Source organism: Poromitra crassiceps, assembly GCF_964638095.1.
Source record: "Poromitra crassiceps genome assembly, chromosome: 6".
Lineage (NCBI taxonomy): Eukaryota > Metazoa > Chordata > Actinopteri > Beryciformes > Melamphaidae > Poromitra > Poromitra crassiceps.
Window position 1 is genome coordinate 21,531,621 of NC_139627.1, and position 23,252 is coordinate 21,554,872.

At 42.0% G+C, this 23,252-nt stretch overlaps 1 protein-coding gene across 5 annotated transcripts in view; it reads right to left on the reverse strand.

The window, feature by feature from the left end:
* LOC310778154 (abl interactor 2-like) overlaps nucleotides 1–19,371 on the reverse strand; it is a gene marked incomplete at both ends in the record, with an annotated part of 50,253 nt that extends 30,882 nt beyond the window's left edge. For 4 of the 5 annotated variants that reach the window (XM_083638509.1, XM_083638507.1, XM_083638506.1 and 1 more), the window contains 2 exons: nucleotides 3,944–4,111; nucleotides 19,255–19,371. In XM_083638509.1, the coding sequence (XP_083494635.1) occupies nucleotides 3,944–4,111; nucleotides 19,255–19,371 (285 nt within the window). The remainder of the gene's footprint in view (nucleotides 1–3,943; nucleotides 4,112–19,254) is intronic. The other variant, XM_083638508.1, reaches the window with a different exon arrangement.
* Nucleotides 19,372–23,252: the final 3,881 nt, after the last annotated feature.

Consider the following 23,252-nt stretch of genomic DNA (forward strand, 5'->3'; position numbering starts at 1 on the left):
GTGAGTGAGTGTACAGACAGACACACAGACAGACAGACAGACAGACAGACAGACAGACAGACAGACAGACACACCGACAGACAGACAGACAGACAGACAGACAGACAGACAGACACACACACACACACACACACACACACACACACACACACACACACACACACACGATCCCCCTTTTAGATTTCTAACCCCACTTAGGATAACCACGCCCTGTGGCGCTGGGATTGGCCAGGAGCAACACTGGAGGGCACGCAGCCCTCTGTGTGAAAGCCATTTATGTGGCGAGGCTGTGTGGAGGAGGAGAACAGCTTCTCCTCCTCGAACAGCTTCTCCTCCACACAGTTGTGACTCCGTCTCGTCTCTTTCGGGCTGGCACATAGGAACGGGGTCCAGGGACCAGGATCGATCATGTTGGTCACGGGTTTGACTACTGCGGTTTCGATGTCCGCTGCTCTGAAGCAAGTCGATCAGCTCTGCAGCGCGGCGAGGGGGCATTTCAATGGCGTTTCTCCTCTGCAACAAGGAAGCGCGTTTCCTTTCCACCTTCTTCCTAATTTCAAACAACAGCTGCGGTATGTGTTTGATAACGTGCTGTCGGCTTGAGTTTGAGGTTAGGGACCCGAAACTATGTCACAGGCTGGGTAAGTGTTTCAACTATGCGCTGCACTCGTAAAAACAAAAACACGTCAAACACGTCATTGGCGGGGAGGGCTATTTCTGATAACACGTCAAAGACGTCATTGGCGGTGAATGAGTTAAACAAATCCTTTGTGTTTTTTTGGTTGCCCGTCAGAATCATGAATCAAAAGAATTATTGATAGATGAATCGATAATAAACCTGAACCTGATGACATAACAGACTTGACTTGTACAATAAAATACCCGCTTAACTCATACTGGTGATACAATAAAGTACTGATTTAGATTGTGCCTTCTTCTAATATATAGCATATAAACTCTTCAACTAATGCCATATTCTGTACTGTATTTGTACTTACTAAATGTGTTTGAACAAGCCAGACGGATGCATTGTTTATTTCATTTTAACAGTCTCTGACCTTTTAACTGTATGTTACATGGTCATGAAATGCAAGATGGAATTATATAGAATTATCTCATTTTTATTCCTTGCAGGAAAAGGCTCGCTGAACGAAGCAGCGGCCTGCGTGACGGAGTCTTGCTGAACAGAGCGAGCGGCAATTATGCCGCGCAATCACAGGCTCCGTCTAATTGGATGCAAACATCTGTGACATGCAGCCATTTGCTCTGAGCAGACTCAGCAGAGCCGACATAACAGCGCAGTGATGATTCAGAGAGAGAGGGGCTTGTTAGACAGAACGCACTCTTAACACTGAGAAGAACTGGCATTTATTCCGTTAAAGGAAAACTTCACCGAAAACAATGCTGGTTTATTTCGCACATGATGATCATCTCCCACATAGCCATACATATTCATGCACAAATGACATCACTGGTCCACAACTTAACTCAAATCAACTCTCAATAACTGTCAAACTAAATTAATGCCTGCAAAACTGTTAACAGTGTTTGGATATGTGTGAGATCGTGTGCAAAATAAATCGGCATTGTTTTTGGGTGAAGTTATCCTTTAAGTCCACAGCGCTGTGGAAGTGTCCGCTCAGTGAATGATGTTCTTTCAAATGATGAACTAGAGCACAGTTCATCCTCCGTACCTCATATACACTCACCCAGCACTTTACTAGGAACACAGTGTTTCTTAATAAAGTGCTCGGTACTAATAGAGTACCGCAGGGATCACGTATTTTTGTAGGCTTACCCAGAAGTCCCTGCACTTCCTGGTTCTTAGGTATAGAAGTCAATGGGATTTTTGTATGGGAATTTCGGTTAAATGCATGAATTAAGGTCTGTGGTTAACAAAAGTTTATGAAACCGCAACGTTTGTGTTCAGCAAGATAATCTTCACAAATGAGGACCACTTTTGTGATTTTTGAAGCGTAAATGCGTTTTTTTTAACGTGATTTTCAGAAAACGCTTCAAAAGTCATAAAAGTGGTTGTCGTTTGTGAAGATTATCTGGCTGAAGACAAACTTCACTTATTTCATGCATTTAACCGAAATTCCCATACAAAAATCCCATTGACTTTTACACGCAAGAGTCTTCTGGACTCATTCCTGCTGTACTCTACAGTATACTGGGAAGGTATCAGTTAGCAAAGTGCCATCCGCCTCCAGGTTGGACGTGTTGCATGCTGAGATGCTGTGAGATCCTATGTGTATTCTCAGCAAACCAATGAGTAAATAGTGATATGCGCCTACTCACAGATGGATCGTGAGATGCAGGTGGTGTGTGGGTGCAGTGTTTCCTCTCAGGCCACGATCTCACCAGTCGCTTTTCTCTGGTCTGAACCAGAGTGGAAAAACTGACTTTGTTATATTTTTGTATTTGGCTCGTTTAGATACAAACTGACCGGTTACAAGCCAGCCAGCGTGTGTAAAGAAGAGTCACATGACTCTCACGACTCTCACAAGCAGCTTGTTTGAACCTGTCATCCTACAGGTTTGAGACAAGACTTCCTGTAACTTTATCTAACATGAGGGACTTGTCTGTTTCTTCTTCTGTGGTGTTCACACCAGTTTAGAACAGCTGAATATGAACATCAGTCCAGACTCCATTTTGTTCTGCTAGGCTTTCCTTCTGCTTCTACCCCAATCTGGGAACCCAGAGTCTATTCCGGCATGTAAATAGACTCTGGGACAGCCGTACCTTTTTTTGAGGCTTCTTGTACACTGTGGATCTTCTGCCCGGGACTTCCACTTCCGCGCAGCGGTGCCTTTTAAAAACATACATTGTGTCGCTTTTATTTTGAATGCTAAACGTCAAAATTCATATACAGTATATTCACTAGCGTTCACTATATATATATATATTATATATATATATATTCACTAGCGTTCGGGACCGGGAACTCTTATATTCACCGGTACAACAACAGAGCGTCACTGCGCGGAGGCGGAAGTCCCGGGCGGAAGATTTGCGCTGTTCAGGAAGCCTAAAAAAAAGGCACGGCTGTCCCACAGTCTATTTACGTGCCGAAATACACTGTGGGTTCCCAGATTGCTTCTACCCATAATCCCCTGCGTTTTGGGGTGGTTTCATGTAGTTGGAGTTCCCGGGTTAGAGAACTGAGACTCTCGCTGTGTTATTTGGTGCCACCAATGACCTTTGAACTCCAGTCCAAAGGTCATTGTTGTCACATGGAGAAACCAACTGAACTAAAAGAGGAAAAACTGCATAGTTCAGACAAACCCCAAATACAAAAAATGGATATGTCAATTTAAGAATACATGGACATCAAGACAAGCTCTTGCTGGTTACGTTACGTGGCAACGTTTGCCATCTTTTTAAGTGGAAAATCCTTTGAACATGAATTGTGGGCTGTCGCGGTGATCAGAGAGAAGAAGGAGCCTGCATGCATGATTACCGTGAGCTTCCACCCACAAGCTGCTCACTATAACTAACAGCTCTATGTATGTATGCAACATACTGACAGCCTGTGCAGAAACCTGGCTCTGCTCACTATGACTAACAGCTCTATGTATGTATGCAACATACTGACAGCCTGTGCAGAAACCTGGCTCGGATGCATGAGGAAAGGTGGGTAGGTGATGACATCATGTCTATAAATTGCCGTCTTTTGTTCGGTGAAAACCAACAGTGATCGCCCACATTTTCTCCGCTCCGGTTCATCAGAGAATTCCCCATTCACTTCCTCCATAGATGTTTCGAAGAATCCTTATATAAAGAGTTATATAAAGACTGGAACCAAGCCAACCAGCCAGCTACACACTGATACAACATTTCACTTGGAGCTTTTTGTGTGGGTAGCATGTAATCCTTCACCCATGAAAAGAGATAGGAGGAGATACAAGGTTTGCAGCCGACAGCGGCGGTGTGCAGCGACCTGTGATATGTGGTTGATGGAGCTCTCCATACGGCGGAGCTGCGAGGCCTGGATGTCCAACATCTGCAGCACGTTGTTGGCCAGCGTGTTGATGAGGTAGGCCACGCTGGCCACAGACTGGCTGGTGTAGCTCTTGGTCTCCTCCAGCGCCCGCTCCTTGTCGCCTGCCTGCAGGGACACACAATTAACCAATCAGCCTCGGAACTGACTGTAACCATGAATTTGCCTTCAAATGTTGAAGTCTCATAGGAACCTTTAACTGAATAAAAAAAAAGGAACGAAAAACACTCGTTGCAAAATGTTTATATTAATTAATTATTATATATTAATTAATTGATGAAATATCTTCATATCTATTGTTTATTGTTACTGCCATGTGGTGAAGTTTGGTGTCATCTGATCTGAAATTGTTGACTTGGCAAATTTGGCAAAAAGGATGTTTGTATTTCATGCCAATAAAGCTCCTTTGAATTGAAAACTGAATTGAAATTGAAAGGCTGCAGATAAACACAGACATACAGCAGATACTACTGACATCAACAGACACCATACATATATACAGGGGCGGCTTTAGCTCAGGAGGTAGAGCGGGTCGGCCAATGACGCAGGGGTTGGCGGTTCGATCCCCGCTCCCTCCCAGCTGCTGTCGCTGTGTCCTTGGGCAAGACACTTAACCCTCCTTGCTCCCGATGGTGTGTAGGCACCCTGCGCGGCAGCCTGCCGCCATTGGTGTATGAATGGGTGAATGTAGACTATCTACTCATTGTAAAGCGCTTTGGATAAAAGCGCTATATAAATGCAGACCATTTACCATTTACCATATACATACATACATACATACATACATACATACATACGACCTCATTACATTCTTCCACCTATTGGTCTGTAATACAAAGTGATGCTAATAAGTAGAAACTCCTCTCGAAGGAAAGAACTTGCCCTCAGTACAGTACTGTACTCTCTGTGTGTGTGTGTGTGTGTGTGTGTGTGTGTGTGTGTGTGTGTTCATTCCCACCTGTACTATAGGGTCAATCACAGGTCGACTCCACATTATACATACAGTACAAACTTATAGTTTACAGCTACAAGATATTCAATGGTTACACACACACACACACACACACACACACATGCACGTGCACGCACACACGCATACACACACAGAAAGGGAGAGATTCCTGCCATTCTATGGTGGAATGTCACATTCAGCATTTCCTGAGAGAGACTGTGTGTGTGTGTGTGTGTGTGTGTGTGTGTGTGTGTGTGTGTGTGTGTGTGTGTGTGTGTGTGTGTGTGTGTGTGTGTGTGTGTGTGGTATATGTGTGTGTGTGTGTGTGTGTGTGTGTGTGTGTGTGTGTGTGTCATTGTGACTGCGTGATTGCTTTTCTACATTGCTTTGTCTTCTACTAGTACTTGATGTGACCGCTGCGCTGCATACTTGCACTAAGTCAAATTCCTCATTTGTACCGTAATCTGATTACTTACTGAGGCTATTAAAATGAATCAGAATCAGAATGTGTATGTGTATGCGTGTGCATACAATCATTCATCTCTGGGTGTGTATATATACAGTGTGTGTGTGTGTGTGTGTGTGTGTGTGTGTGTGTGTGTGTGTGTGTGTGTGTGTGTGTGTGTGTCTGTGGGTGTGTGTGTGTGCGCGCGTGCATGTGTGTGTGTGTGTGTGTGTGTGTGTGTGTGTGTGTGTGTGTTGAAGCGTGATGTAGGTCAGTGTAAACTCATTCATGCCTGAGGATGATGAGAACCACACCGACACCAATGTGTCTCTCACACACACACACACACACACACACACACACACACACACACACACACACACACACAGACTTCCACATAAACACGAATAATATATGAACACACACACACAAACAAAAACATACAACACAAATGTGCCCCCCCCTTTGCCTGCCACACTGTATTAGGGCTGTTGAAACGAGTTTTGATATTCGAATATTATTCGAATTTAATAATTATGAACGAAATTCGATTATTATTATTTTTTTAAAACGAATATTATTTTTTTTAATATTTTTTTTTTTTTTTTAGAACACTAGAACAGTGACAAGTTCTGACAACATACTTGAAGAAAAGAGTGTTAACTGAAGTTGACTGTTGAAGCTGCTATACTGATGTAAACCTACCTGTAGCTCTTAAAATGTATGTTCATTCATTGTTAACTGAAGTTGACTGTTGAAGCTGCTATACTGAATGTAAACCTATAGCTCTTAAGTGCAATACGTGACTGATTTTTTGGTTGTTCATGGCTCATTGTTGTTTTGGCAAAGTTTACTTATTTGTTTATTGATAAGGAGCTCAAACAAAGGCTGTGTCTTTTTTTATTATCAATTATTTTATTTTAGCATTTCAGACAGCACCAATACATCACTGATGAATATTAACTACGCTCTGGTTATCTGACCTATTTTCTAATGCAATGAATGTATGTACATTGTACAAGGAACATGTTTTCTTAAATAAACATCATTGCTGGACTATTTGTGATAAGCCTAATATTATTTTGAATATTCATCCACCATTCACTTTTCCATCTACATTTGGTAAAATGCTTAGAAAAAGTTTTACTTGGTCAAACCCAAAGATTCAGCTATATTTAGAATCAGAACACAACATAAGAGAAGACAACAATTCACTCAGACAAAAAAAAAAAAAAAAAAAATTTTTTAAATTCAATTAAAAATTAATTAAAATATTCGAATATAATTCGAATATTAAAATGTATAAAGCACTGAAATTCGAATTTGATTATAGAGGGAGATTGACAGCCCTACACTGTATTACACACAAACGCACACAATACTGATATTATATACACACATCCATGTATGAATGATATGAGAACAAGCACACACACACACACACACACACACACACACACTCACGCACGCACGCACGCACACACCAGGCACACGCACTTCTAACAGGTCTAACTGACCCACAGCCCTACACGCAGTCAAAACACTGTACAGTCTGTCTGGGTCTCTGTGGCGGGAGGACTGATTGGACCGAGCAGACGGGTGGATTTGGATTTTTAGTGTCTGGGATATGTCAATGTAATCATTGTGATGATCAGAAAAAAGAGAGAGATCGATAATGCATGAAATGACATTAGCAAAGTCCCTAGTGGAGACCAGGGAAATATCATGCATTTGTTCTTCAGGGCGAACAGGAGAAAATAGCTCAATCAGCTGGAAAACTGTAAAAAATTAAAACTAAAATTTTTAAGCCAACGATCGAGGGCTGCTTTTCAGAGCCGCCATTTTGCACCCAGAGACGTTCAACATTCACACAGGGAGAAATCCATGGTAGAAGAGGAGACAGTTTCTCCACCCACAGGAGTAGGGCTGGGTATTGCCACTGATTTCCCACTTCGATATGATTCCAATACACAAGGTCCCGATTCGTTTCGATTTCCGATTTGATACGATTCGATATCGATATTTCAGTTACAATACCAATCTTACTTGGATATGAAACAACTAATGCTGTAAATTGCACAAGGAACCTCTAACCTGGTGCATTATTACAAATATTGTAATGTTTACACAGATCTTTACGAGATCTCATTATGCTAAGTAAGAACCAAACCACGCGAGTCTAACGGGGTTAAAGCTTCAAGCATCCACAGGAAAACGCATGATATTAACACATTAAGTGCCATAGACGACCTAACTCGTCTTACATAATCCAGCGCTTGAGTGCCAAGGACGAGCTAACTCGTCTTACATAAACATTTTTTTTTTTTGACGGTGGGACATCAATCAACCCCTTTTACATCTTCGAGATAACTATTGGAGCAAGAGAATGTGTATAATCTATTTTACCGACCACTAAGTGGCGACAGAGACAGAGAGAAAGCCACAGCCACGGGACCCGTCGACCAAAAGCAGCCGCCTCCCGCGGAAATGGCTTGGCGATTTTACAGTCAGAAACGAAGGAGCCTCATTCTCATACTGTAGGCGGGGACGCTTCGCGCTGCTGCGGTGGGGGGTTCCAGAAATGGACTGGGTGAGCAGCATAAAGCCTAGAGTCGCACGGGGCTTAATCGGGGCTCTCAAACCCAAGAGACAGTGAGACCTATCCACACTCGCTGCCAGGGAGAGGCTGCTCAACTCGCTGGAAACTCCCAGCAGCACAGACGGAGGGAGGAGCCCGGAGACACACACACAGAACGGACAGAGATCCCCTCCCCCCAGAGCCGCGGAGCAACGCGCGAACACACACACACACACACACACACACACACACACACACACACACACACACACACACACACACACACACACACACACACACACACAATACAGTATACAGACTCGCCCAAAGGCACCCACAATCACAGGCAGGTGACTGTTCTGCTGAATTTCACAAAACTGCGATTATCTCAGCTTGCTGTCTCATACGCTAAAACCATGCTGTACTCAACGGCTAATATCTACATAACTACTAACTCTGCAAACTAACTCTTTTAGACAGAGAAAGCACACATTCTATTAGTTATTTTTAGATGATTGGTGTTCACGAAGTCTTAACAGAAAACAGATCCTCGGCTGTTGTAAAATGAGCCAGAATCCTCAAAAAAAAACCTGGCACAACTTACCTACAGGATTGAAAAAATGGCTGGCACTCAATGTGTTAAAAGATCGATATTGGGATTTATCAATAACAGTTTCTTCAAATGAATATCGATTCAATATTGATAGAGATTTGTTTAAACCCAGCCCTCCACAGGAACAGGAGAGAGACCAGAATGTCCAGAATGTACTGCAGTGGGGGTTGAGAAACGAGTGTGACTTTTTATCGACTGGGAAGAAAAACTCACTCACTACTAGGGATGTCACGATACCAAAATTATGAGTTCGATACCGATACCTGCCTAAGTATCTCGATACCGATACTGAAACGATACCACGGCAAAAAACTAAAACATCAGGAAAAGTATTGGAATAAATAGAGGGGACAAAACATGGAACTTAAAACTTATTTTATTGATTTAACAAGGTAATGCACAGCCATGTAGTCATTTTACTACATGCTGGTAGTACTGCCACCACGTGTGGCGCTGAACATGCTAGAACTTTTATTATCTAGTGTAAAATTAACATAATCTCTCCTGTAAACATATTTTAAAGGAATGTCAACCGTTTAAACTTATAAATAATATAAATAAAATATATTTTCACACAGCTGCTACACTATTATAGCTATTTGTTTTATCCAAAAAAAGTACTCTGTACTTGCAGCTCCTAAGCTTCATTAACATGAAGTGCCTGATTTATGGTTAATCTAGTAATATATATTATTTTCACACATAAATGTAGGCTTATTATGTGGTGTATTCCCAGCCCCCCCCCCCCCATACGTGTAGGCTAGGTGTTTTTTACAATGAATTCGTATATCATTAATAATTGGGATTATTGTAAATATTAGGATAGGTGAGATCAGATGACTGCTTACCATGTAAAAGCTTTAATAACACTGGCATTGAGGACCATAGTGTTATTAAATATTGTACATGGTATGCAGTCATCTGATGTCCCCTCCCCTAAACGTTACATGTCATGACTTTCTCCTTGGCAGAGATCTGTGCTCCAGCACATTGCCTCGTGTTTCACTGTAAACGAGTAGGCTATTGTGACAAGCGAACTTTTTCAGTGAAACAAGTTCGCTTGTCACACAATACTCGTTGGACTTATTTGAGGGCATGTATGTTTATCGTTCACGTTCGCTAACCTGTCGGTCTTTAAACTCTTTGAACAGGTCGGGGTGCCTGTCGGCAAGATGTTTAGCCAGGTTCGATGTGTTTGATCCTTTCGCTTGCGTCACGTTGAAGCACCTTTTACACACTGGTTTGGATGTGTCCACGGGCTTGCCTTCGCTGTCGGCAACGTAAGCAAAATATTTCCATATTTCGCTTCGTGCATCTGCTTTTTCTACAAGCGTTGGTCGGCTTGCAAGACTAGAAGAAGCCGCTGCCATTTTCGCTGCGTCTGTCCTGTGTGTCGGGGTGCTGTAGTGAGGACTGAACGACTGTGGCCAGAGAGCGAGCAGAGAGGGAAGAGAGGAAAGTCGACACGCCCCCACATGAAGCAGACAGAGTCAGAGACGAGCTTTTTTTCACTTTTCACGAGTCACCATTGGTTCAAGGCAAGGCTGTGTTGCCTTCACGTGAGGTGGGAGACAGGCTCTCAACTGTAATGCCGCTGTGTCTCTCTCCTCCGCTAACAAACACCACGGTCGCACACTGACGCAACCCATGACATTTTTTTAAGTATCGGTACTAAATTAACGTGGTATAGTATCCTTTTTAACGGCAGGGAACCGCGGTACCATACTAATACCGGTATACCGTGCAACCCTACTCACTACGCTATCACTATCTGTCTCTCCACCTACACACATATCACCCACAGCTGAAGCCTATAGGGTCACTTCAGACTCCTTCTCTGAGGGTTGTTGAAAGGCATTCTGGGAAACATACTGTACATCAGTGGCTGCAGTAGAAGCAGACAAGGCGGGCTGAAGGAAAGTGTGTTCACCAGAAAAGACAACGATCACTAAATAACTGCTGGGATGTGTTAACAATAACATCACAGACGGCTGAGAAATAAAGTTCTGTGGAAGAGGATCAGAGGAAGAGTCTGACATTAGGAGATACGATTATTATACACAACTAACTGAGCTGTCTGGGTTTCGAACTGCCAACCCTCTCGTCTTGTGCTAAACGATATGGACAAAAAAAAGCAAACTGTGATTATTTGTCTTATTATTAGTATTCTTAGTATTGCAATTGTGATTTAAAACTGCAAATTAAATCATCACAAGTTATTCTGGTCAATAGGTTTTTAGAACTTAAATGTGGAGCAGTCGTAGCGCTGTCGCCTCACAGCGAGAAGGTCCTGGGTTTGATTCTCACCTGGGACGCTGTTGGCAGTGGAGGGTATGTCTCCCCATGTATTCAGTGCCCAGGTGGGCTATCTTGTGAAAAAAGCCTTTCTGTGTGGACTTTTCATGTCCTCCTCATGCTCCGCTGGGGTTTCCTCCATCATGACATCAATATGGATCCCCACTAAAAACATAGACATTGTGACATCATCACTGATGTCATGATGGGGTTTCCTCCATCATGACATCAATATGGATCCCCACTAAAAACATGCAGAAGATCGTCATCTGACCAGCGGCGGTTGGAAACGTTGAAAAAGTGTACTCGCTCGTTTCATCGATTCGCCATTACTCAGGCCAACTGACAACAAGCTTTAGAAAAAGAGATGAAAACAACAACACAGCTGCTGCTGCTGTGTGGCTGTTTGTTTACATCATCACGTCTCATGGAAATCTCCACATTAGTTACTAGGGATGGCCCTGGGTGTACTCCAGTTTGAACAGCTTCATCCATACACAGCAGATTACCCCTGATCCGTCATTAGATAGATAGATAGATAGATAGATATTCTTACAGGCATATGGCTATTGGCTAATGCAAAATTAACTACTTAACATAGCCAAATTGCGGTTCCGCTTGTGTTTCCAAATGGAGCCCCCCCCCACTCCCCGAGCGAGTACCCGATTACTCATTCATGATAGGAGAGTACTCGAGTATTTAAAATACTTAAAATGCCCATCCCTATTAGTTACAGGGTCTGGAATCACTTATTGCAGGTTTAAAGAATAAAAAAAAATAGATGTGAGTGTGTAGAATTTACTGAGTTCGAGTCTGATGAAAAGTTTTGATTCTAAAACTCCTTGTGCACAAATCCAGTTTGGACCAAACTATCTGTGGAAAATCACTGCAGCCTCTGGGGTTTGGAAGTTGCAGTAGATTCAGACTTTATTATTATCAATGTATATATATACAGTGTTTCCCCTAGAAATATGTTCAGGCCTGGAGGGATTTCGAAATGTAACCCGACCGCAATGGTGGGCCCTCACAGTGGTGACGCTAAACTTTTAGCCAATCTGTTCGCATCTATGTTCGCAACGGCATCCCAGGTATCATCATACTATTATGGGATGCGATGCGAACAGTTGTATTATGGGATGTGCGTTTCCCTGGCAACGACACACGTTGACACGTTTTGGAACAGCGCTCCACGCTGGCACGATGCTCCTAAAAGCAAAATGCTTATTGTTTTGAATGATTTGGCATCTTCTATTACTGTCAACACTGTCAACAACAGTATTGTTGTATTGTAATAATATGCCATAAAGTTTTATTGAAATGTTTGGGGAAGCAGAAATATATATATATATATATATATTTTTTCTGGTCTGGCCCGCCACTGGCCGCCAGGCCTGTAGAATGGTAGGGGTAACATTGATATATATATATAGATATATAGATGTATATAGACATATAGATATAGATATATTCCAATTAATTGTTCAGCCTCTCCGTCTCCGTCTCCATGACTGAGACTGACTGAGTCAGCTGATAGGATAGCTGTGCCTTAGTTACGTCACACGTAATGTGCAATTTGATTTAATTTAATTCCAGTGTGCAATAACTGCAATTTGACACGTACTGTACATAGATTGTAACTGTAACTACTTATTGAATGCTATTCTACAATTCTTACTTTTACTATCCCATTGACCCTATTTTATTTTATTCTATTTTATTCTATTCTATTTTATTCTATTTTCTTTTATTGCATTTTATTGCATTGACTGTTTTTACGTTTAGGGAGATACTGTGTGATACTGTGTTATGCTATGTTGTGTTATGTGGATATTTCATGCCTGAGTGCGAGCAACTGTAACTTGTCCCAATTTCCCCCCGGGGATCATTAAGGTCTTTCTGATTCTGATTCTGATTCTGATACCTGATCCTGCTGCATCGCCCCAGCAGTCCAGAGACTGAAACCAAGTGTCATGGTTTCCAACTCAAAACAGTAACACACACACACGCATGCACGTACACACACACATACGCACAATGCACACGCACACGCAAACACACACACAGGCACATGTGTTTGCACTGAAGCAGGAGGCGGAGTTATCTGTCAGCTAACCAGGACCAGCTGTGACAGCCGGGACGGGACGCTGCTGTGGGGGTTCTGAGCATGCTCAGTAGAGCCCAGCGAGGAGGCCCAAATGTTGTTGCATTTGAAACCTGAGATGTCATCCCCCTTTATATAAAAGGGAGTAAGTGGGTTCTGCGATTCTGGTCATGTTTTTGGTTATATTCGAGCAATTGTGATGTCACTGATGATGTCATAGACATTGTGACATCATCACTGATGATGTCAGACATTGTGACATCATCAGTGATATCATCATCTATGACATGATTAGTGATGTTACTCAAGCAATTGTGGTTTTTGGTTACACTCAAGCAATTATGATGATTTCACAATGTCTGACATCATCAGTGATGTCATAATTGCTTGAGTGGAACCAAAAACCAGTGAGTGACCAGTGAGTGATGTCATCAGTGATGCAAAGTTGAGCAATTGTGCTTGCGCTGCAGGGCGGGCGAGCCCGTGCAGCAGGCGAGCAGCGTACGCACACACACACAGCCAAATTCAACTTGCTTATATACCGTAAATTCCGGACTATAAGCCACGGCTTTTTCCCCGTTTTTTGGCCCTGCGGCTTATATAACGGTGCGGCTTATCTATGGATTTTTTCAGAAAAAAAATAAAAATAAAAATAAAAATCTCTCTTCTTTAGCACTCTTTCTAACTATAAATCCACTTCTGTTTTAATTTCCTCTCTTGCCCTCTTTTCACCACACCGCGGACACTGTGTGCACTGTAAAAAAAAACAAAGGTGGTGTTGTGTTATGTTGTTTTGTTGAAATGTTAATACGGTAAATGGGAGCTTCCTCAAACAGCCATCTCTTTCCCGACAATCCCCTCTGTGCATGAACCCTTACATATGGTAATTACGGTAAGCAAACGGCCACTCGGTGACCTCCAAAATCGATGGATTTTACAGGTTACACAGCTTCATCAGCACATTTTATGTGCATTGCTTTGCTGCTTGTTTTTTCGATTATTTTTTTGTAAAGCACCTTGAATTGCCTTTGTGTATGAAAGGTGCTATATAAATAAAATTTGACTTGATTTGACATCATTTGGTGGAAATCAACCGGTTACTCCTACCGGTTCAAAGTTCATTACAGTAGCAGACCGGAATCACAACAAGAGGAGCAGTAGCAGCAAAGGGTCGTGCACTACCGGTAACTCTCTCTCACTCACCATGGGGAAGAAACGCAGAAATTCACACGACGCAGCTTTCAAGTTGAAAGCAGTCAATCTCGCATTAAAAGACGGAAATCGAGCAGCAGCACGTAACCTTTGCATCAACGAGTCAATGGTGAGGCGTTGGAAGGGGCAGCAGGAGGAACTGTCTCAGTGCAAAAAGACCAAAAAGTCCTTAGTTCAGAGGTCATAAAAGCAGATGGCCCGAACTTGAAGATTCCCTTGAAGATTGGGTGTTGACCCAGAGAGCAGACGGCCGAGGTGTTTCCACCGTGCAGATCCGACTGAAGGCCAAAACAGTCGCCACCGAAATGAAAATTGAACATTTCAGAGGTGGCCCATCTTGGTGCTTCCGATTCATGAGACGAAAGGGACTGTCCGTCAGGGCGAGAACTACTGTGTGCCAACAACTCCCTCCCGACTACCAGGAGAAAATCACAAACTTCGGCGAATTCACACAAAGGAAGATCACGGAATATTATAGGAGTGTGAAAACATCCACAATCACCAACGGGTTCCGAAAGGCTGGACTGCTGCGGGATGAAGAGGATGACGCCGCCACAGCTGGCGCTGAGGGCCGTCAGAGGCTTCAGAGGCTGTTCGATGCCGACACCGACAGTGACGAAGAGGAGTTCGTTGGTTTTGAGAGTGACAATGAAGGAGAGAGGAGAGTGGTTGACGAAGCCACCCTGAACCTGTTCGTTTCCGACACTGAAGATGAGGACTTTGGTGGTTTCAGTACGCAGGAAGAAGAGGAAGACGAGGATTAGTGACTTGACTTCTCTGGTTACAGCCGTTTGCTGCACCTTCACCTAAAAGATGAAGACAAGGATTAATGACTTTTCTGGTAGGCTCACTACTGTTGACTGATTGTTTTATTATTGTTTTACAGTTATTTTGTTTACAGCCATGACTGCACCTTATCCTGTGTGATATAGCCTATTGTTGTGTGATTTTGTCTGGGGATTAGTGACCTGACTTTTGTTTTGTTTTGTTGAAATGTTAATAAATGGGAGCTTCCCCAAACAGCCATCTCTTTCCCGACAATCCCCTCTGTGCACGAACCCTTACATATGGTAATTAAACATTAAAACACAAAAAAAAAAAAAAAACATTAAAACACCCGCGGCTTATAGTCCGGTGCGGCTTATATATGTAACAAACAGGCAATTTTGCTGCTGCGGCTTATACACCGGTGCGCCTTATAGTCCGGAATTTACGGTAGATTTTTTTTTGACATCTTGGACATACTAACTGGATGACAGGAATTAATCTACAGTACCGTATATATTTGCAACAACAACGCTGTCTAAATATGACGGTGTTTCCCCCCAAACAAGAAGACGGCAGTTAACCTGACGCTGCCAGATGGTTTGTTACACAGAACCATCTGGGAACTCTATCTTGGAAACCTGTTAAAAAGGGCAGCCAGGCACTTTCAAAACATACTTGGCAAGCAGGTGATTGGATGAACCACCGTCTATCACCATGTATCACAGGCTAACTTCAACCACTTAGGACCGCCTCCTCCTTCCTCTGACTTCAAACATAATATGTCAATGCTTCAAACCAATTTATTGGAGCGTGGTCGTGACTCGTGAGGTTAGATGGCAGTAGCTTTAAGATGGAATTGCTTTGCCTTGGACAGCTGACACTGAACACCGGCTGTGACATCACTGATGGGGGCGTGGCCAGCAGGGTCCCCTGCTGGAACTACTGTACCTCCACGACTCGAGCCCGGATAAGTGGTTGAAGATGGATGGAAGATGGATGGAGCCGGTTGTAAACACGCTTTCCATCTCAGCAAAGTAGTTAGTTGGTAATTAACTGCAACAGCCAGCTCTTCAAGGTTTTTAGCTTACAATTGGAATGACCAACCACGTTGAAGGCTATAAAGGGAAATGTGGGGAAGTTGGAAAGTAACAGGAGAGTAAACACATTGCTGATTTAGCCATCCAGCGTTATCCTTTACCAGTGACAATTCAATTCATAAAAATTCAACCAATAAAACCATCTCTCTTTCTCTCACAGTCTGTCATTATGTAACCGTTCTCTCTGTACTGAGAGCAGTTCTGTTGTGAGGTCTCCCCACACACACACACACACACACACACACACACACACACACACACACACACACACACACATGCTTGTACTACTACACTTGTGAGGGCTTACATTAATTCTCACACCACTAACACTATTCCAGAGCTGTGTTCATGTCTTGTTGCATCCATCTCGCTCTGTTTGCCTCCTTCCATTGACTTTGCATGCATGTGCACTAGAGATTCCTGGACCGCAGTTATAGCCACGCTGACCACATATACCGCCCCACGGATCATAAGAACATTCTGATTAATAGTGGATGGGTTGCGGGTGGGTGAAATTATGTATCATTAATGGGGAACATTAATATTAATTATGCTATCTAGTCCATGAACGTAATTTAAGCTTCATTTTTCGTCAGGCACATGTTAGCCGACTATTGTGGGTAGCAAGTACCCCCAAAGGACCCAAGGCAATGGTAAACAATAGCCATGCATAGACGTCGATGGGATAGGCCTCCTTTCTTACTCCTTATGGTCAATGTCACCACTCACCAGAACCTCAAACAGGAGTCTCCACTGAAGACACGTTGGAAGAGAAGATACATAGCCGGAAGTACTGATGACGTTCTGTTAGAAGTACTGATGACGTTAGTTTCGCCACGTTAGTTCCGGCTATGTATTTGCTTCGAAAATGACCTTTTCTCGTAATTTTGGATTATTATTTCATAGCGTGGTGAGTACACGAGTCAAACAAAACAAACAAAGAAATGATAAATGTAGCTTCCAGTACATTTTACGAAAAAAACAATTTGGAAATAGGTATTTTATCTATTCTAAAATGATTATGATTATTATTAGTAGTAGTAGCACTAGTAGGGCTGGGCATCAATATCACGATTATTATTTTTTTTTACCTAGATTCCGATTAATGAACGATTATTTCATATGCTTTTTTTAACACTGCCCTCATAGTTCTTGGCCAAGCCGGTCTGTACTGTACTGTTTGTTGGCTCTGTGTTTTGGCTCGTGTCATCCTCCATGTCGACAGCTTGGCTTTGAGTGAACGCCTGAACGCAGACTAGCGTTAGTTGGATGGGGCGGAAGCACGTGACTGAACATGACGTAGTATTTTTTAAGGGAACAGTTCATGAACGCAATGCACTGGGGAAAGGATTAACCAATTAACATTCATTAATTGAATTAATCAATTAATGTAATTGACATAAGCAAGATTAAGTCGGTTAGAGATTCTAAACGTTGGTTTTGATACATTTACGGTTAATTGCCCAGCCCTAAGCACTAGAGTTATCTTCAAGCAAATATCTGAGCCATGGCTGTGATGAGAGTCTCACATTACAACTGTGCAATATGGACAAAATAATAACCATAAAAAATATCAATATAACAATGTATACTAACATGCAAGATTGATGTTCATCTGACTGAACTGCATGGTCATATAATTTTGCTGTTGCTATAATTTTTTTTAACAGGTGTGTGTTGTGTGTTCAGAGAGCCAAGTGAGGATGAACAGTTGTTCATCAGTTCACAACAGCTTCGCCTGCCATCCTTCCCCCCCCCCCATACACACACACAGAGAGCTCTGCTGGCATCCCTCAGCACACACACATGGTCGTCAAGCTGGGTGGAACAAGGCCAGCTCAGTACACGGTCTGTCCAATGACAAGGATGGTGATGATAAAGATGATGATGAGGAAGTTGGTGATGAGGAAGCAGTGTAGGAAATTAGGCAGGGGAAGTGGCTGTTGGTGTCATTTAATTACAAACACCTTGTTATTACAATAATGTAATTAATTGGCATATGGTGATGTAACAATAAGAAAAATAAATACACCAAAATGGAGAAATGTAAGGTAAGCAGTTAATCTGGCAGGTGTTTTCTAAATAAAATGTTTTTTTTTTTTTTTAATGATCCTCCGTAAGTTTTTCCAATGCCCACTTTCTGTATTGAAAAATCTGTTCTATTAGGTTAGGTAAGGTAAGGTACAAAGTAAACCCCGTATTTATTTGCCACAATGCACCGATGCATGCACATATGCATTAAACAAACACACACACACATACACACACACACACACACACACACACACACACACACACACACACACACACACACACACACACACACACACACACAATTATTAGGAATTTCACTCCTATAATATAGGAGTATAGGATATATAGGACCTATATATATATATATATATATATATATATATAATACATACAATTTTCTTTAATGGTCATTCCTTTCCACATGGAAGCTATCCTCTGTTTTGCTTTGTTTTTCTTACATTTAATGTTAAAGCCCACAGATAACAACACTAATATCAGGCTAATTCTTATCTTATGTGTGGCGGTTTTGTGGGCTTATAAAATCTATTTTCTGGAATTTTTAACACAGCTCTGAGCTCCGCACAGCCTGGCCCCCGATATGTGCAGCTCTCGTGTAGGCTCTATGGGAGAGTTCCACGCGAGATTCCAGTCAAAACTTTGCAATTTAATGATTCCTTGCTTATCGACAAACGTTATAACGTTACATGTTGCAAAACACAATTTAAGATTTATTGCAAATGAGTAGGAACCTCTCTTCAATTCGGCATAGCAGGAATAGATCAATCACCACTTATTTCAGGAAAATGTCAACTTATATAACGTTAACTGATGCGCAGTCCTGCTTCACCAAAACATAAGATAAACATATCGTGAACACTTTACCATCTTTTTATTTATAAAAATTGGTTGTTGTTGTTTTTACTTGAATAAAACGTTGGGGGTTGCTTGGTGGATTAATTTGCATCTACACCGAATTGACCATGAGGTCATATCAACGATTAGCTGCAAAGTTAGTTTTTGTAAAGGAATTGGGCATGACTTTCTCCACAAGAGCCAGGGGTACGTAACGTACAGGGATGCCATCAGTCCACTCACTCCTTGCGTAACATCATGTCACTTTTAAACGTGCAGAGACTAGTAAATATTTAGCGCGTACCTGAACATAGTTGCTTTCGCAGTACTCAGCTACTCTCTCCAGGTTGCTGAAACTGTCCAGTAAAGCTCTCCGACCTGCAGGAATTTCCTCCTCCAAAAGCATTTGTAACTCCGCCATCTTTACATTACACTGCTGCGTTCATGTGCTGTCGGAAATGGCTTAATTCTCACATGAGAGAGCGCATGAATCCCAAAAGTGGTATGACTGTGAAAGAGAATTTTCCAAGCTGCAACCTCCAGCGCTGAAGAATGAAGGATGAAGCAAACGCGGAAGTGCGAAAAATTGCAGTTCCTCTAATGGCCACTTGAGGCTGATCCTGGCTCCAAAAGCGAGTCAATCCCCTATGTTAATGTCCATCTTTACAGCAGAAATAAACATGTTAAGAGAGCATGGTACCGGAAAAAATAAAAAATGGTTTTGTTCTCTATAGCTAATTTCCTGTATGTATATAACTCACCCTTTACGGTATACAGATGCCTGCAAAGAGAAGTCCGATTGTATATAAGTCTATTGGGAAATTAAATTACCCTAGTTCTCAATTGATGTATTACCTCAGTAAACACGTTCCTAATGAGTCTATGATCTCAATCGCTAGTTTCAAGTCTTCTTCAATACAGCGTGATGTTCATTTTGTAAATTATGGTCACATTTAGAGTAAAATAGACGATAAAGAAGACTATGCTTTGGGGCAAGAATGCCTGTCCAGTGATCCAATCACGGACCAATTCTCGTCCAATTATGGTCACTTCTGGCTAAAAAAATAGAGGCCATCTTGGATGGAATCAGGGGCGTAAAGTAGGGGGGCCGGCCCCCTTGCTCAGATCGGGAGTCCACAAACCAATGGGTGATATCACAGTGGCTACGTCCATATTTTGACAGTCTATCAATATGATTAAATTTTCTAGTGAAGTTCCTGAGATGTGATGTTTAGGGGAGCATGGAAGCGGCATCAACTCTATTGATGACAAAAGTGATGTAACTAAACCCCACACTGTGGTGAAGCCTGACACCTAATCGTGAAAAGTAGGGTACTGAACTGGCCATCTGCTATTGGCTGGTCTTTGTGACAGCCAGGTGATGTCACCTTCTAGAGTAGGCATAGGTGGTGCAGTGACCATCATTGAGACCTTAGAGCTTGTGATCTGAAGGTCAGAACAAATATTGACCAGTAAATTCAGCTCTCTCTTCACCACCACAATCTGATACGACACCCACATTAGGTGGTCAATTCCATGACCATTGTTTCTATTCTCATGACTCCTCATTATTGGTGAGAGACTAAAAACCGAGTCAGAGGCTTTCAGGGAGGCTGAGTGATTCTACAATATAATGCATATTTATATATTTATGTGCTTAATTTTAGAATGGTATTTTATTGTGTGCGTTCTTCTTGATTTTATTATTGCTATATGAACTGGGACCTACTTCATTTCCTACTTCATTTCGTTCCCAACATGTTTGCAAATGACAATAACATCCTTATCATTCAGAAGGTCAAATGTCTGAACCATAAAAAAAAATACAACCATTTTTATATACTGCATAAGTACAGTATAAATATTGAAATCCTCATGAATAATGTTCACTTCAGAAAGTCTGTGTCTCCCTCTGTTGTTAATTGTCAGTACTTACATCTAGAATATAATCTGCCATCCTTGCATTGTTCATGTTGTGGCCTTGACATGTATGTAAACAAATTAGACCTTTGGCTGACTGATTGACTGTCCTTTTCAAGGTCACTTCAACAGGACATGTGGCTTTAGATGAATACCTTGGCTGTTAAAGGGATTTAACCTGTGATATTTCAGTTACACAGTCTCTCTTACACTGCCTTGGATTTGATGTACTGTACATAATCTTCAGTTGTAGCCAAGCCCAGGATGATTTCATTCTATTTTTAGATGTTCTTTAATTGTATTTTCCTCTGTGTTTCTGTTCAGATACTCCCAGTTCCAGTCATAGCACTAAGAAATGTTTCAGTTTCATGTAATATGCAATTTGGTAACATAAAATATTGTTAATTGCAAAGACACAGATTTAGTCTTTTTTTTTTACACCAGAATATTTCCCTGGTTGAAAGCATTTAAATTTTATTTTATTTCAGACACATGAGTCAATATCAGTATTAAGGAAAGAGAAAAATATAAAGTACATTACGAGGACAAAACAGCACAGAAATATCTACGAGATCATGGTAGTTCACAGTGATTAAAACACATACAGACATTTGTTCCAATGTTTAAAAAAACAAGATGAATATCTTGTGTCACTGTGTGTAGGCTCAGTTAAAGCCATTGTGATTCAAGCCCACACATAAAATCTATATAGGCCCAATTCTGAATAACCAACAAATGTCTGCATCTCTCCAACAATTGCTCTAGGGGCGGTCAGACTGTAGTGATGGTTGTGTTATGCAGAAATACATGCATGGATCTCAAATTAATATCACTGTTGTTGAATAATATTATAATATCTCAAACGTTTTGGGGTTTCACCTGGTATAATCAGTGGTTTATGTTTAGGGTATACAAGTATGCTGAATCCAATTACAATATGTTATACACATGATCAATTCACAGCTGATTTTAACCTAAGTGTCATGCAGCTAGGAATTTGGTTTTGTCCTTGGCTGGGGTCCTATAGAGATGCCGCCTTCAAAAACTGTCGGAAATATTGCAAAACCGAGGTGAGTGCTCGTGAACGCCTGACCAAAGCCCCTTTCAGACATGCCTTGGAACTCTGCAGTTAAGGGGACTCGGGTGGCGGTGACATATAAATGAACACAATTTTGAGAGCTATGCGCGCTCCCGAGAATCTCCCACGATCCGCCTCTGACACCACATCGTAGGCTAGTATCAGGGGCGAGTCGGTCCCCCTCCCCTCCAGAGTGCTGTAGTAGCTGAGCTAAGCGGCTGAAACCCACACAGCGCAGAGTCCCCCAGAAGTCAGGTTTGTTGTCGCCGTGATGTCACGTGGATTCCTCGTCGTATAGGACAAATCAGCGTGACGTCACTGCCACCCAAAATTGCATAACCCCACGGCAGTTAACTATGAGCTGTGCCAATTCCAAACAAAAGTTAATATCTCAAAAAGTATACATCATATCGCTTATTTTGGCATCCTGAGTGAGAGCAGAATTACCTCAAGAGTTTGATGTATAATAGGCTATATGCATGTCGTGTTAAAAGTTGTGTGAACTGTCACAGTTTTTAAATTGTAAACACGGTCAACCGGCTAGTAACCTGACAGATGGATGTAGGTTGGTTCACATTTGTTTCTTGTGAATTTGTGAACAATACCGCCCCCATCTGGCGGAGTCAGGTTAGCCGGCTAGAGTCAGACACTCAAACTCAGGCTCCATAGGGTCCCATTGCCGTTTCCACCCAATGACGTGGCTTCTTTACCAAAATGCTGCTCGGCTGATCCCTTGTATATGATATAATAAGGATCTGAGCCGCTGCGTGGGAAAAAATAAGCTATTTACAGGACGTAATGCACACTTTGCAATTGCCCCGATGGCCTCTGTCCCGCATGATTTCTAACCCCACATAGGATAAGCAATAACCACGCCCTGTGGCGCCGGGATTGGCCAGGAGCATTGAAGCTTGGGACTAAAGCACCTGGGGGTTTTCATCTTTTAAAATAAAGATGTTTAAAAAACTATTGCTTGTTACATTTTCAGTGCTGTAGGCTACCTTTTCTCTGGGTAAGAATTGAGCTTGAAATTAACGATATGATACATTATATTATATGAGCTATGAACGTGAACACAACACCGTTTATATTATTGCATGTTTTTGTAGATTGTGTACATTGTGTAGATTACAATTATTATGCTTATTATTATTATTACTATGCTAAGGAAGGTAGGTGACCATAATTCATCTCAATACTCTCAATGTCCGCTCTCGAAATCGCTGTCCGTTCTCAAGAGCTATTCAGTTGGTTCATGAAATCGCTGGGCTGCGTGCCCTCCAGTGTTGCTCCTGGCCAATCCC